A 15,900-nucleotide genomic window follows, 5' to 3' on the forward strand; every position below is an offset into this window, starting at 1 on the left:
TGTAAGCGTCACCCTCGGTGCCTCTGTGCCCGCAGCGAGGCAAGCCAACAAAACCCGAATGTCGTCGACCTCTGGTGGGAAAAAAATGGCAACGAGAGATGTTGCGCAGAACCCGAGATAGTCCGGCGAGCCATGTCATCGTTATCGTCCGCAGCTGCATCCGGGATGCCATGTAGCAGTCTCGGCATCTTATCGGCGTGCACATCAGGTCTGGCTGTCTGTCGTAGAACGACATTTGCAGAACCGACATGATGCCGTTTGGCCGAGGATTCGTGCGTCCTTTGATCCAGCCAGCGCAAGCAGACACGGGAAGAGTGCCGGTGTGACAGGCTACACTAAGATTCGCGGCAAAGATCCGGACACACGATGCACACCAAAAGAGGGAGAGCGCGTCCGCGGCCCCGTCCAGCCAAGTCGTTGCGTCCCGCCTTGGTTGTGCGGTTGTGTTGTTGTACCGGTACATTGCCGTCCGTTCTCCAACGCGGCACCCTTGCGGATCACTCGGGCTGCATGAAGTCAAGGGGTGGAGCAGGAAGGGTGGATTGGTGGTGTACCACCATCCCCAACAGAACTAAAAAATTTGGCGAGACATTGAGATTTGAGACTCGGAGAGAGAAGCAGGCAGGAAAGAGGCACGCATTACCCATTGACACACGCTGGGCGGGCGTGGCAGGAACCACTTTGCGCCAGCTCCAATGGAAGGCAACTGCCTGCTTCCTTGTCTTTCCTTGCCTTCCCTGCAAGCGCAGCATCGGCCAACGTGCCTTTCCTCCGCCAGCCCGGACCAACTGCATTCATTCCAATGTCCCAAAAAGACCCGGCCTGATTTTTTTAATCGTTGAGTTCCATCACTCCTGGATGTACCTGGCCCTGTCTTGGGTACCTCGCCCCTCGTAGCCACAAACTGGACCAGGCACCTCCAATTACGTTGGCGGGATTGACCTCACTCGCACTCCTCACACCTCACTGTGAGGTACCTGCCCAGAGGTTGGACCCATCCACTTGACATCCACACCACGCCGTATCTTCTCAAAGTACCTGTCCCAATCCCAATCTCAATCCCACTGTCCCAATCCATGTCCACATTGAGACCCGGGCAGACACTCCCCAAGAACCAGGACCCAGACCCAGACCACAGCAAAAGCGAAGGGATGCCATTCAATTGCCTCGTCTTCCCATCATAACCTCGTCCCTCCCTCAAGCACCCTCCCAACTTTCCCTTGATCATTGATCTCCTCTTCTTTAAGCTGCCATCTGCCACGCCTTCGTTCTCCCTCTCACAACTCCACATCAAGGACAGAACTTGCAGGGCAGTCTTCTCGTTTCCTTTTCTTGTCCTTCGTAGACCATCCATTGCCCTCGGAGATTTGTAGAGACAGCTCTAGACGTCCGCCATACGTTAGACACAAACTACACCACGACATTACTGCCACCGCCCACATTCACACCGCCGTCCCGGAGCATCTTGACCCAGCTGCCTCCTGCTCTTTGCTGAGTACACGGAGTCAGACATAGGTAAGCCACTTGGCTTTTTCTGGTCCCATTGAAGAGTCTTGGGAGCGCCAGAAAAAAAAACCCCTCCAGGGACGTCTCGGCTAACACACGTGGCGAGAAAAGCTCCATTCGTAGACCACGAAAAAAACTTCATCCTCTTGATACCCCCTAATCCGCCATCACCATGTACGGCACTGGCACCGGCCCCCAGACGGGCGTCTCTACCCCTCGATCCAACGCTTCTCTCCGCCCCCTCACTCTCCGCCATGGTTCCCTCGAGACCTCTCTCCTCGTACCGACCGCCCTCCACTTCCATGCCTCGCAATTGCAGGACCGCTTCAATGCCACTCTCCCCACCGCCACAGATGAGCTTGCTCAGGACGACGAGCCTTCGTCCGTCCCCGAGCTGGTTGCGAGATACATGGGATTCGTCGCCGACGAAGTCGAGAAGGGCGAGGACGACGAGTCGGGCTCCTATGAGGAGGTCCTGAAGCTCGTCCTTAACGAGTTCGAGCGCGGCTACCTCCAGGGCAACGAGGTTCACGCCCTCGCCGCTACGCTGCCCGGCATTGACGCCAAGAAAATGGTTGTCATCCGCAGCTACTACCAGGCTAGACAGACCACCGGTCGCTCAATCAAGGCCTACGGCTCAGCGCTTTTCCGCGCTGCTGACGACGGATCCGCCGACATTTACACCATTTTCGGCGGTCAAGGCAACATCGAAGAGTACTTCGACGAGTTGCGCGAGATCTACAAGACATACCAGCCCTTCATCGGCGAGCTCATTCTGAACGCTGCGGAGCTCCTTCAGAACCTCTCCAAGCACCCTGACGCGGAGAAGCTTTACCCCAAGGGCCTGGATATCCTGAGATGGCTCGAGAGCGAGGATGAGACTCCCGATGTCGACTATCTCATTTCCGCGCCTGTCAGTTTCCCCTTGATTGGTCTCGTGCAGCTTGCACACTACGAGGTGACCTGCAAGGTCCTCGGTGTCCACCCCGGTCTGCTGCGCGACCAGGTCAGTGGTACGACTGGTCATTCCCAGGGTATCGTGCTCGCTGCCATCACGGCCGCTGCCGAATCGTGGGAGTCGTGGAAGGAGCTTGCACCGTCCGCACTCACTATCCTCTTCTGGATCGGTGCTCGTAGCCAGCAGGTGTTCCCCCGCACCTCCCTGACGCCCACCATGCTGAGAGAGTCTGTGGACAACGGCGAGGGCCTTCCCACGCCCATGCTTAGCATTCGGGACCTCTCCCAGGCTCAGGTCCAGAAGCACATTGATGCTACCAACAAGTACCTCCCCGCCGACCGCCACATCTCCATCTCCCTCATTAACAGCCCGCGTAACCTTGTCGTTACCGGCCCTCCCATTTCTCTGTACGGTCTCAACGCTCAGCTCCGCAAGGTGAAGGCACCGACCGGCCTGGACCAGAACCGCATCCCGCACACGCAGCGAAAGCTCCGCTTTGTGCACCGTTTCTTGCCAATCACTGCCCCTTTCCACAGCAAGTACCTTGCCGAGGCAACGGAGTTGATTGACGAGGACTTGAAGAACATTCAGATTCTCTCCAAGTCTCTGGGCACTGCCGTCTTCGACACCAACACTGGAAAGGACCTCCGGGAGGAAGTCGATGGCAACATCGTTCCCACCCTCATCCGTCTCATCACTAGAGACCCTGTCAACTGGGAGAAGGCTACCGTTTTCCCCCAGGCGACTCACGTGCTTGACTTTGGTCCTGGTGGCATTTCTGGCCTGGGTGTTCTCACCAGCCGGAACAAGGAGGGTACGGGTGTGCACGTCATTCTTGCCGGCACTGTCAACGGCACCATCACCGAGGTTGGATACAAGCCTGAGCTTTTCGACCGTGACGAGGAGCATGCTGTCAAGTATGCTGTCGACTGGGTGAAGGAGTTCGGCCCGCGACTGGTCACCACATCCAACGGTGACACGTACGTCGACACCAAGATGAGCAGACTTTTGGGCCTGCCTCCCATTGTTGTTGCCGGCATGACGCCGTGCACCGTTCCTTGGGACTTTGTTGCCGCAACCATGAACGCTGGATACCACATCGAGTTGGCTGGTGGCGGTTACTTTGAACCCGGCATGATGACCACCGCTCTTAGGAAGATTGAGGGTGCCATCCCATCCGGACGTGGTATCGGCGTGAACCTGATTTACGTCAACCCTCGTGCGATGCAGTGGCAGATCCCCATGCTTGGAAAGCTCAGAGCCGAGGGCGTCCCCATTGAGGGCTTGACCATCGGTGCCGGTGTTCCTTCGGTCGAGGTCGCGCAAGAGTACATTGACACTCTTGGTCTCAAGCACATTAGCTTCAAGCCTGGTTCCGTCGATGCTATCCAGGCCGTCATCAACATTGCGAAGGCCAACCCGACATTCCCTGTCCTTCTGCAGTGGACCGGTGGTCGCGGTGGTGGTCACCACTCGTACGAGGATTTCCACCAGCCTATCTTGACCATGTACCCCCGCATTCGTCGCCAAGAGAACCTCATTCTCGTTGCTGGCAGTGGTTTCGGTGGTGCCGAGGACACTTACCCTTACCTCACTGGTGAGTGGTCCAAGGAATACGGCTACCCCCCGATGCCCTTTGACGGTACTCTTTTCGGCAGTCGCATGATGGTCGCCAAGGAGGCTCACACTAGCCCTGCTGCTAAGCAGGCCATCATCGATGCCCCCGGTGTCGATGATAGCGAGTGGGAAAAGTCTTACACTGGTCCTACTGGTGGTGTTATCACCGTCCTTTCGGAGATGGGCGAGCCTATCCACAAGCTCGCCACCCGTGGTGTCCTTTTCTGGGCCGAGATGGATAAGAAGATTTTCTCTCTGCCGAAGGAGAAGCGAGTTGCTGAGCTGAAGAAGAACCGCGACTACATCATCAAGAAGCTTAATGATGACTTCCAGAAGGTCTGGTTCGGCCGCAACCGCGCTGGCCAGGCTGTTGACCTTGAGGACATGACCTACGGCGAGGTCGTCCGTCGTATGGTCGACCTCCTTTACATCCGCCACGAGCAGCGCTGGATCGACCCCACTTTCGTCAGACTTACTGGCGACTTCATTCAGCGTGTCGAGGAGCGTTTCACGTCCACCCCTGGCCAGGTTGCCCAGCTTCAGGACTACAAGGACCTCCAGTCTCCTTACGAGACCGTGGAGAAGATCCTGTCTCACTACCCCGACGCCGAGACTCAGCTCATCAACGCCCAGGATGTGCAGCACTTCTTGATGCTGTGCCTGCGTCCCATCCAGAAGCCCGTCACCTTCATTCCCACTCTCGATGAGAACTTTGACTTCTACTTCAAGAAGGATTCTCTGTGGCAGTCCGAGGACCTTGGTGCCGTCATCGGCCAGGATGTTGGCCGAACCTGCATTCTGCAGGGTCCCACCGCCGTCCGTTTCTCCACTGTTATTGACGAGCCCATCAAGGACATTCTGGATGGTATCCACAACACTCACGTCGAGTACTTGACCCGGGACCTTTACAAGAACGACAAGAAGGCCATCCCCACCATCGAGTACTTCGGTGGCAAGTTGATCGAGACTGAGGTTCCCGTTGAGGACGTTGATGGTCTTACTGTCTCATACGATGATGCGCACAAGAACACCTACCGCCTGTCCACTTCGCCCACTGCAACCTTGCCCAGCCTTGATGCTTGGCTCGCGCTGCTTGCTGGCCCCGAGCGCAGCTGGCGCCATGCCCTTCTTACCTCTGAAGTGGTTGTCCAAGGACAGAAGTTCCAGACCAACCCCATCAAGCGCATCTTCGCCCCTGCCCGTGGCCTCTTCGTTGAGATCCACAACCCCAAGGACTCGAAGAAGACAAAGATCATTGTCAAGGAGCAGCCTCGCCACAACCATTACGTCGATGTCATTGAGGTCAAGCTCGAGGGCACGAACGAGATTGTCGTCAACATGATCAAGGATACCACCGCATTGGGCAAGCCCGTGGCTCTTCCCCTCAAGTTTACCTACCACCCTGAAGCAGGCTATGCCCCCATTCACGAGGTCATGGAGGGTCGCAACGATCGCATCAAGGAGTTCTACTGGCGTGCGTGGTTTGGAGATGAGACCCTTGACCTCGATGCCGATGTTAGCAGCAAGTTCGATGGTGGTAAGGCTACCATCACTGGCGAGGACATCAACGACTTCATTCACGCCGTTGGCAACACCGGCGAGGCATTTGTCGAGCGACCTGGCAAGACTGTCTATGCGCCCATGGACTTCGCCATTGTTGTTGGCTGGAAGGCTATCACAAAGCCCATCTTCCCCCGCACCATTGATGGTGACCTTCTCAAGCTTGTTCACCTGTCCAATGAGTTCCGCATGAAGCCTGGCGCGCAACCCCTCAAGAAGGGCGACGAGGTCTCCACTACTGCTCAGATCAACGCGGTCATCAACCAGGACTCTGGTAAGATGGTCGAGGTTTGCGGCACCATCTACCGCGACGGCGAGGCTGTGATGGACGTCACTTCCCAGTTCTTGTACCGTGGTGCTTACACCGACTACGAGAACACGTTCCAGCGAAAAATGGAGACTCCCATCCAGTTGCACTTGGCCACCAGCAAGGACATCGCTGTTCTCAAGTCGAAGCAGTGGTTCAACACTGACGACATGCCCCGCGATATTGATCTTCTTGGCCAGACCCTCACCTTCCGCCTGCAGAGCTTCTACCGCTACAAGACCAAGTCGGTTTACAGCAGCGTCTCCACCCAAGGCCAGGTCCTCCTTGAGTTGCCTACCAAGGAGGTCATCCAGGTTGCTAGCGTTGACTACGAGGCTGGACAGTCCAACGGCAACCCCGTTGTCGACTACCTTGAGCGGAGCGGTGCTCCTCTCGACCAGCCTTTGCACTTCGAGAACCCTATTCCCCTCAGCGGCCGTTCCCCTCTGCAGCTTCGCGCCCCTGCCACCAACGAGAACTACGCCCGTGTCTCTGGCGATTACAACCCCATCCACGTTTCTCGCGTGTTTGCCAACTATGCCGCCCTGCCTGGTACCATCACTCATGGCATGTACTCGAGTGCCGCCGTCCGTAGCTTGGTGGAGACTTGGGCTGCCGAGAACAACATTGGTCGTGTCCGCAGCTTCCACGCCTCTCTTGTGGGCATGGTGCTGCCTAACGACGATCTTCAAGTCAAGCTTCAGCACGTTGGCATGGTTTCTGGTCGCAAGATTATCAAGGTCGAGGCCAGCAACAAGGAGACTGAGGAGAAGGTTCTTCTTGGTGAGGCTGAGGTTGAGCAGCCTGTGACTGCTTACGTCTTCACCGGCCAGGGCTCTCAGGAGCAGGGCATGGGCATGGAGCTTTACGCTAGCAGCCCTGTTGCCCAGGAGGTGTGGGACCGTGCTGACAAGTACCTCTTGGATAACTATGGTAAGGATTGGATATCTATGCCCTTTCTACAAGCTTCTTGCTAACAATCTCTAGGTTTCTCGATCACCAACATCGTCAAGAACAACCCCAAGGAGCTCACCGTCCACTTCGGTGGTCCTCGTGGCAAGGCCATCCGCCAGAACTACATGGCCATGACCTTCGAGACTGTTGCCGCTGACGGAAGCATCAAGTCTGAGCGTATCTTCAAGGAGATTGACGAGAAGACGACGTCCTACACCTACCGCTCGCCCACAGGCTTGCTCTCGGCTACTCAGTTCACCCAGCCCGCCCTTACCCTTATGGAGAAGGCCAGCTTTGAGGACATGAAGTCCAAGGGCCTTGTGCCTAGGGACTGCACCTTTGCCGGTCACTCCCTGGGTGAGTACTCCGCGCTTGCTGCCTTGGCAGAGGTCATGCCTATTGAGAGCTTGGTTTCGGTTGTGTTCTACCGTGGTTTGACCATGCAAGTCGCTGTCGAGCGTGACGCGGCTGGCCGATCCAACTACTCCATGTGCGCCATCAACCCTAGCAGGATTTCCAAGACGTTCAACGAGGAGGCGCTTCAGTTTGTCGTCGACTGCATCTCTGAGGAGACTGGTTGGCTGCTTGAAATTGTCAACTACAACATCGCCAACATGCAGTACGTCGCCGCTGGTGACCTGCGTGCCCTCGATACTCTTACGGGTGTCACCAACTTCCTCAAGCAGCAGAAGATTGACATTGAGGAGATGCGCGGCAACATCGAGGAGGCCAAGGATGCCCTCAAGGACATCATCAAGGGTAGCGCTGAGGCGACTCTCAAGAAGCCCACGCCTTTGGAGCTCCAGCGTGGTTTCGCAACGATCCCGCTCCGCGGTATCGACGTGCCGTTCCACTCGACCTTCCTGCGGTCTGGTGTCAAGCCCTTCCGATCGTTCCTTCTCAAGAAGATCAACAAGACGACGATCGACCCCGCCAAGCTTGTTGGCAAATACATCCCCAACGTGACGGCGAAGCCCTTCGCCATCACCAAGGAGTACTTTGAGGACGTGTACAAGCTGACCAACTCGCCCAAGATTGCGTCCATCTTGGCCAACTGGGACCAGTACACTCAGGACGGCCCTGTTCCTAACGGAGTCAGCGTCGACCACGAGGGACCTGGTGCGGCTGCGTAAGCAGTGAATCAGAGGTGTGAAGCTATGCTGTTACGAAACAAAAGGGAGAGAGGCATTAGATGATGAAAGGAAGGGGGCACTGAATGACTCTAGAAGGCGTAATCGTTGTACAAATTACGGGTGTTGTTTCTCGATGTTGTTTTATCATGCTGCGTTAGAAGGTTTGGTCTTTGGTCTTTGGTCGGGGCGTTTTTATTGCTCTGGTATTATAATGGTCGTACAAGAAGAAAATAGAGCAACTTAGTTCAACCTCGGTCGGATGACATGAAGTGAAAGAAAGCCAATGCAAACGTGAAATGTGTCCGAGGGGAGCATGGGAAAATGTCCGATCTGACTGCTTTGTCCGACATTCAAACAAGGCGGTGTGTGGTTACACACAATGACTGGGAGCTACCGGCAAGCACAGCAGTTTTTGACAGCGGGCGATCTACGAAAGGTGGATGCAAGGGCCCGGGAAAGAGATGCATCTTCCGAAGAGCGCAGCGCGCGAATAGACGGGTGAGTCCGCTGTCAGCTCTGAGGGGCGGCACAGACGGCGGGGTGTCCCTTTTATCGAAGACGAGGACCAGATACGATAAGGATAAGATAAGACCATGGTCTATAACACATGGCGAATAAAAGAGGACGATGGGGTTGTGATGCAGGCGGTGGCTTTGGTAAGAGCGAGGGGTAGAGGGAAGACAAGGATGAAGCTGTCCGGATTAGTCAAGCCGAGGTGTAGGATTGCGGCTTGGTAGCTTTTGAGAAACGTGGACTGTGACGGATGGCTAATAATGACAACCAACCGGCCAGCGGCGAGCGCCGTGCGACGTGCGACGTGAGACCGGTGCGCTGCGATGTGGGGGGGTGCGCGTTGTTGCGGTTTCCGGGGCTCCGAGGACTAGGAGCTCAGGGTGTTCTGGACTTGGCGGTTCCTTTGCCCGTCAGCTTAGGGCGCCAACAACTGCGCTCTGTATCCGTCGTTTTAGTTCTATTAGTGGGAGGAATGAGGGGAGAAGCGGGATTCCCATGTTCCTCTCCCAGGCTGGGCCCCGTCAGCCCCCCCCGCCTCTATTTCGTCTTATCTCTTGGGGAGAGGAGGGGGAGGGGGGTTTTCCGATAGCGCCGCCGCCGAGGCAGCATACCTAGTTTCGACTGATGGATGCACGTCATCCGTTGCACTGCATATATTTACCGGTGTCCCCTTTCTTTCTTTTTCCCATCCTCCGCTCCCGCGATTTCGTTTCTTGAGGTTTTGGAAGTCGTGTACAGTACTGCGTCCCGTGACCGTGTCACTAGCACATCGCCCTGGAATTGAATCCTCTTGGTGAGATTCTGTGAGAGCCCCGTGAGAGAGCTGCTACATTGGCAACATCGTCACCTGCCTGAACCCAGACCGAGGGGTTTCGCGACTCTGCCGACGGCAACCGAAGAGACCCTTAATTAGTGCTCGGGACGTCTGGTCAACTAGTCTTTGACCACAGCGACACTCAACACAACAACGACACGATCTTCTTGACACAGTCGCAGACGGTGGGAAATCACAGCAGATATGGGCGACATGATTAGGGATCTGCCCCCCGCAGCGTCTCCTGAGACAACAGAACGGCGGAACCAGCTTTTCCTGGGCACCTTTGTGCACTCCAAGACAAGGGAGGAGCTCGACTACCTTCACGACACGGCCGTCTGCGTCGACGCCTCCGGAACCATCGTCGCCGTCGAGACGGCGTGCGACCTGAAGAGGGCTGAGGGCGAGCTTCTTCCTCGTCTGGGATGGACCGCGAGCGACGTCGACGTTCGTGTTGGCAAGGAGGGGCAGTTCTTCTTCCCCGGGTTTATCGGTATGTTTGCTTTTTGTATCCTTATCGTCCCCTCATCTCCCAGTAGAAAGGGACGTGTCGATGATCTCCCGTTGGTGGGCGATAGCGCGCTGAGACACGAGCAAGCCTCGCGGAACGTTTTACTTTTTTGGCTTGTGAAATCCCCACCCCGCAAACAGCCATGCTAACCCCCACCATCGCAGACACACACGTCCACGCATCGCAATACCCCAATGTCGGCATCTTTGGCAAAACCACCCTGCTCGACTGGCTCAACACCTACACATTCCCCCTCGAGGCGAGCTTGAAGGACCTGAAGAAGGCGAGGCGCGTGTACACGGCCTGCGTCAAGCGCACCCTCGCCCACGGGACGACGACGTCGGCGTACTACGCCACCATCGATGTTGCCGCCACGAACATCCTCGCCGATATCTGCCTGGCGCTGGGGCAGCGTGCCTTCGTGGGGAGGGTGTGCATGGACCGCGAGGGGTTCTGCCCAGATTACTACCGTGATGAGTCCGCCGAGGACTCGTTGAGAAAGACGAGGGAGACGGTGGAGCACGTGCGGTCCATCGACCCGGGGTTCGAGCTCGTCGCGCCGATCCTGACGCCGCGTTTCGCGCCGTCTTGCACAGGAGAGGCGATACAGGGCCTTGCGGACATGCAGAGGGAGCTGGACGTGCTTGTGCAGACGCACGTCTCGGAGAACGAGGGAGAGATTGAGCTGGTCGCCGAGCTGTTCCCCGCGAGCGAGAGCTACACGGCCGTGTACGACGACCACGGGCTGCTGGGGGAGAAGACGGTGCTCGCGCATGCGGTCCACCTCTCGGAAAAGGAGGCCACGACGATTTCGGAGCGCGGCGTCAAGATCTCGCACTGCCCGTGCAGCAACAGCAGCATCACAAGCGGCGCGGCGAGAGTCAGGTGGCTGTGGGACAAGGGGATCGACGTCGGGCTGGGTACGGACATGAGCGGGGGTTACAGCCCCAGCATCCTCGAGGCGGCACGGCAGGCAGCGCTCGTGTCACGGCACATCGCCATGGCACTAAAGGGGGAAGAAAAGGAGAGGGCCAAGTTGACGGTCGAGGAGGTCCTGTACCTGGGCACACGCGGCGGCGCGAAAGTCGTCGGGCTGTCTAAGAAGATTGGCGGGTTCGAGGTTGGCATGCAGTGGGATGCGCAGCTTATCGATCTGCCGGTGGTGGACGAGGACGGGGAGCAGGGCGACGATGGGAACGTCGACATTTTCGGGTGGGAGAGCTGGGAGAACCGGGTTGCGAAGTGGGTGTTTAATGGGGACGACCGGAATACCAAGATGGTTTGGGTCAAGGGAAGGCTAGTGCACTCGCGGAAGTAGAGATGCTGGAGCCCCGAAAGGGCCCTGGGACGGTGCCCTTGGGAGTCGTGTATGCATAGGAGGCCTTTGGCGTTTGACATGGTCCTTGATTCCTTTCATAGGTATGGGTTGGGATATCCGGTTAGACATGAAGCTCAGCGCTATGGATTCGAGTCACTCTGCATTTCCTGCGTCTTTTCCTGACTTCAATCTCTGGATGATAACTCCAGCCCCTCTGTTGGAATGCTCCGAGCTGTGCAGTCCAATTAATAGTCTCCTTACTGGTTATCATCGGGTTGAGCCTGTCGCTGACGGTATATTGAAAATGCCTGTGAATGAGCCCTCCTCTTGTTACCGTGTATTGCCAGCCTGCGTGCTTCGCCCGATTCAGTCAAGGCGGACTGAAGTGGTGGAGGCGGCGTGTGGCTACATTTGCTTTGCTTTCGGGTGCACGAGTGGCTGCAGTTCGCCCAATGAATTCGTCTCTTCTCTGGGCAATCATGGATGAGGCTGCATATTGCCATGGCTGTGCCCGACACACCCCTCAACTCCAGCCTGACCCGCCACCTCTCGCGCCGTCGTATTTTCTTGCCCCTCACTTCTGGTGTCAGCACTGACACTCTGCTCAACTCTCCAAACATGCCTGGCTTTTCCACATACCAAACCGCCCGCCATGTCTGTCTGGCTTTGAGGGCATAGCGGGTCTCAGCTTTGCTTGCAACATCATGCAACATCATGCAACTCATCAGCTTCGGCCATGACGCCGTCCGTCTCGATGTGTCACCGCATCCACGAGAGTGGCACACCGGAGCCCAGTCTCGCCGAACACGCCAACAGCCTGAAAGATGTCTCCGAATACGGGATGAGGTTCCTGTCGCCCGGTCAGCCCGGCAAGCTTGCCGCCATGCTCATCACCTCCAAGGCCGTCTGGCGGAAGCGAAGGCTGGAATGGCTGAGAGGCAACCTGACGTTTTATCTGGGCCTTGCTTGTCCTACAGAGCGTCAAGCGAGGTCTTGGCCGCTCCGACGACTGGGAGACTATACAACTCCGCATTAAATCTCTTCTTAGATATTTGATGGAAATGTGGTCCAGGTTGAATGAAGCCAACAATTTCTACCTCGAAAGAGCAGTGCTCTATTTCTACTTAGTCATTGAGTTTCAGAGGAGCATCCAGCCAAAGGATCTAATGCATACTTGTTAGAGATGTTGTCAAGCAGACTGAAGGGCGCGGTATCTTCGTATTCGTGGGTAGGCTGTAGATGAGACTATTGCTGAAAGATCCCCCCTTGGATTTCCCCAAGGCAATCCAAGCTACTTATACTTATACGGCCATACTTCCTCCTTAATATATCAGGCCTAGATCCTTGCGTCTACGCTGCTTGCTTCTCTGTAGGCCCTTGATGTCGTCCGGGCGCCTGACAACACTGCAGTGTTTTTTCCTTTTCCTTTGGCTCTAATACATGGGTCGACGAAAATTTGAAGACAGTGGAAGAAGCCGAAGACCTGGTGGAAACTTTGTCTTGAGAGACGCACGCACTGGAACGAGGAATATTTGGAAATGCACCTCTTTACCCCATAACGAAGCCTCTAGGCGCAACTATGGCAGGCATCTATGCGTGCGAACAATCTTGGAGGAGCACTTCGGGCCCAGCACCGAGTATCAATGACAAAGTCAGAGCCACAACCTTCTGCTATCTCACTTCGAAGATTGTGGCATTAAGAAGCCTATCAAATGTTTTAATTGATCGGCTTCATCTGCCTTCGGTAAGGGCACTGTTACTCTGCACTAAAGCATTTGACTTGGGGAAGCGCCAGTACTACGAAATTATACAGGAAGGAAGCATAAATGCCGCCAAGCTGCTAAGAAGATTCACAAGTGGCGATGGTGATCGGTATGATCCTAAGTATTGATGGATTCGAGTTACATGACCTATCTCTGGTATAACTACGAAACATTGGAATTCCTAATGATTTCGTCTTGGCCCTGGAACACATTGGTTACGAAGCTCACAACTTAGAGTTGGATTGTGACAGAGATCGAGATAGTATCTTCATGACTGAAAGTGTTCTTCTTCGGCTGTTGTTTGGTCTTGCGTACTGTCAGTTCAACAAAGTTGGCAGTGATGTGGGCTAGGAATGAATGTTATTTAAATTCTCCGTTTTCCCGTTTAGAAACGTTCTATATACGCGCAGTGTAATAAATCATAACCTATGAAAAGAGTAGAGGCCGTCGGAAGAAGGAGATCTAGGATGTTCCCTGCTCTCATAACAAACTTACCGTGAGGTGGCTACGTCATTCACCATCGCATTATGATCATAGGAGGCTCATGTTTAGATTCCGTTATTGGCGTACTCGAAGCAACGAGAAATACGTAGCAACATTGATTCCAATCTCAGCTAATGTGGAAAGTTATCTCTGCAGCTTTCGGACGACTGACTAAAATCATTCGAGCAAAACCCCCAGCATCAGACCAGCCAATTGCGTTGCAGTAGAATCAAATCTGCGCGTGAAGCTCGAACCGTCCTTGCACCTTTTACGACACCAATGCCAAGATGTTAACCACCCCTAGGTTCTTAAAAAAATGGCCCTTGCGAATGTTTACACCATGATTACCGATATCTTGTCGACGTAGTAAAGTGGGACGGACAGCTTCCAAATTTCTTCCCGCCCGCATTCCGGTTCAGTGTTGCAGCAGATGCGGATCTGGCAATGGCATTTTGTTTGGGAGAAAATGCCTATGCAGACCCATGCCCGACTTTGACAAAAACAAGAGAACTTTCGGGATCACTCCGCCTCCTATCTACCCCGGTTTGGCCGTCGGGGGGGCCGTTGACTCGTCTTGCAGCGGGCAGGCGGTCCGCCCCTGAACTTACGCGGCCAGGGCTCTTGGCGGCCCGCCGGGATGGAGTCCGGGTGCCACGCTGGGGGCCCCGGGCCCCGGCGCACAACGGTAATACCTCGCCTTTCATTGGCTCGGTCTTTTTTTACATTATAAGTGACTGCCGGATGGGGAATTGATCTGAACGTGGTTCTTCGGGATGTGGGAGAGACGTTCTGCCACGACTCTTCGTCGGTGGGGATCGTGAAATCTGGATTGCAACTTGGTTGGCAGGCAGACTAACGTATCTGGGTGTGATGAGACAGAGAGGGGCGGTGGATGACAATAGCAACACTGCGATGAGATGAACCTGTATTCTGGGGACTTGCCAGGGGATACTCGAGGCGAAGCAGGGCGCTTTTTCTTTTCCTCTTGGGGAAGGTGAATAGCGACTAGGAGAATGACCGAGTGTATATAAGGAAGAGCTTCCATCGCGGCCGTTGATTGTTCCCGTTTAGATCATCATCCCAGATCTCAGTAGCTGACCCTTCAACCGCAAGCCTTGGACCTTCTTTCGTTAGACCGGCCTTGACACATTCTTTGGAAATATCATTCTTTCAACTAGCACCATGCAGATCCAACTCCTCGCCCTCGCTACTGCCCTCCTCACGGGCGTGGCCGTTGCCCACCCGGGCCACGACCACACTCTGAGCCACTCTGAAATCGCCCGTCGCTCAAACCTCTCGAAGCGCTGCGCAGTCCAGGCCGGCCAGTTCAGCGAGATCCGCAAGAAGCGTGCCGCCGAGAAGCGCTCGCTTGTCAGCCGCTCGCTCGTCCAGCGCGACAGCAACGTCACCATCCACACCGAAGGCCCCCACTACAGCACCGTCCAGAACGACACCTGCGTCCTGACCCCCGAGGTCACCAAGGGACCCTATGTCTGGCCGCGCTCGCAAACCCTGCGCCAGGACATGAGCGAGGACGAGCCCGGTATCCCCCTGTACTTGGACATCGGCGTCCTCAACGTCAACACCTGCGAGCCCATGCAGGACGTCCTCGTTGACCTGTGGCACTGCAATGCTGTATGTTATTCCCCCGTTGCTAAACAAAAGTCTTAAAAAAAGAGTGACTTGACTAACACGCGCACGAACAGACCGGCTCCTACAGCTCCTTCATCCACCGTGACCCCAACACTCCCTTCGAGGAGCTCCTCGACCAGCTCAACGTCACCATCGGCCCGGATCTGGACCTCCACACCGACGAAACCACCTTCCTGCGCGGTATGTGGCCCACCGACTCCAACGGCATCATGGAGATGAAGACCGTCTTCCCCGGCTTCTACATTGAGCGCACCATCCACATCCACGCCCAAGTCCACACCGAGTGGTCCGTCCGCAGCAACGGCACCATCGTCGCCTCCAACGTCGTCAGCACCGGCCAGCTCTTCTTCGACGAGGAGCTCAGCGCGCAGCTCATGGCGCTCGAGCCCTACGTCAGCCACACCGAGATCAACCGCACCACCAACTCCGTCGACAGCATCTTCGCCCAGGAGCTGGCCGGTAACTGGAACCCGAACATGGTTGTCGAGCCGCTTGACGGCGAGGACGTCACGAAGGGCATGCTCGCCTACATCACCATTGGTGTTGAGGCGTAGAGACTTCTAGGTTCAAGTGGTGGATCGTGGAGAGAAGAGTTGACGTAAGAAAATAGTTATGTATTGTAACGCAATTAAATGATTCCCAACCTTTTAAAAAAACACGGTCCCGATTGCCATGTCTCCAATCATAAAAAAATCTGATGTCTGTTGGCATGCATGTATGATGCTACACAGTAATAGGCAGCGTTTGTACATGCAATGCTTCAACGCAGCCCGAAGGCTATGAACGAATTTTCCTACCAAAATCAGCACG

The 15,900-nt window shown here is 55.6% G+C and overlaps 3 protein-coding genes across 3 annotated transcripts; all 3 read left to right on the forward strand.

Annotated features, from left to right (window-relative positions):
* Positions 1-1,678: 1,678 nt before the first annotated feature.
* Positions 1,679-8,035, forward strand: EsH8_IX_000465 (uncharacterized protein; the record flags this gene model as incomplete). Its single annotated transcript, XM_083266801.1, has 2 exons — positions 1,679-6,881; positions 6,936-8,035. 2 exons carry the CDS (start codon positions 1,679-1,681, stop codon positions 8,033-8,035), a joined length of 6,303 nt encoding a protein of 2,100 aa, XP_083130366.1.
* Positions 8,036-9,566: 1,531 nt separating this feature from the next.
* Positions 9,567-11,191, forward strand: EsH8_IX_000466 (guanine deaminase; the record flags this gene model as incomplete). Its single annotated transcript, XM_083266802.1, has 2 exons — positions 9,567-9,855; positions 10,038-11,191. 2 exons carry the CDS (start codon positions 9,567-9,569, stop codon positions 11,189-11,191), a joined length of 1,443 nt encoding a protein of 480 aa, XP_083130367.1.
* Positions 11,192-14,619: 3,428 nt separating this feature from the next.
* EsH8_IX_000467 (intradiol ring-cleavage dioxygenase) lies at positions 14,620-15,644 on the forward strand (the record flags this gene model as incomplete). Its single annotated transcript, XM_083266803.1, has 2 exons — positions 14,620-15,072; positions 15,144-15,644. The coding sequence occupies 2 exons, from the start codon at positions 14,620-14,622 to the stop codon at positions 15,642-15,644; spliced, it is 954 nt and encodes a 317-aa protein (XP_083130368.1).
* Between the last annotated feature and the right edge of the window lie 256 nt (positions 15,645-15,900).

Source organism: Colletotrichum jinshuiense, chromosome 9 (genome assembly GCF_051148585.1).
Source record: "Colletotrichum jinshuiense chromosome 9, complete sequence".
Classification (NCBI taxonomy): Eukaryota; Fungi; Ascomycota; class Sordariomycetes; order Glomerellales; family Glomerellaceae; genus Colletotrichum; species Colletotrichum jinshuiense.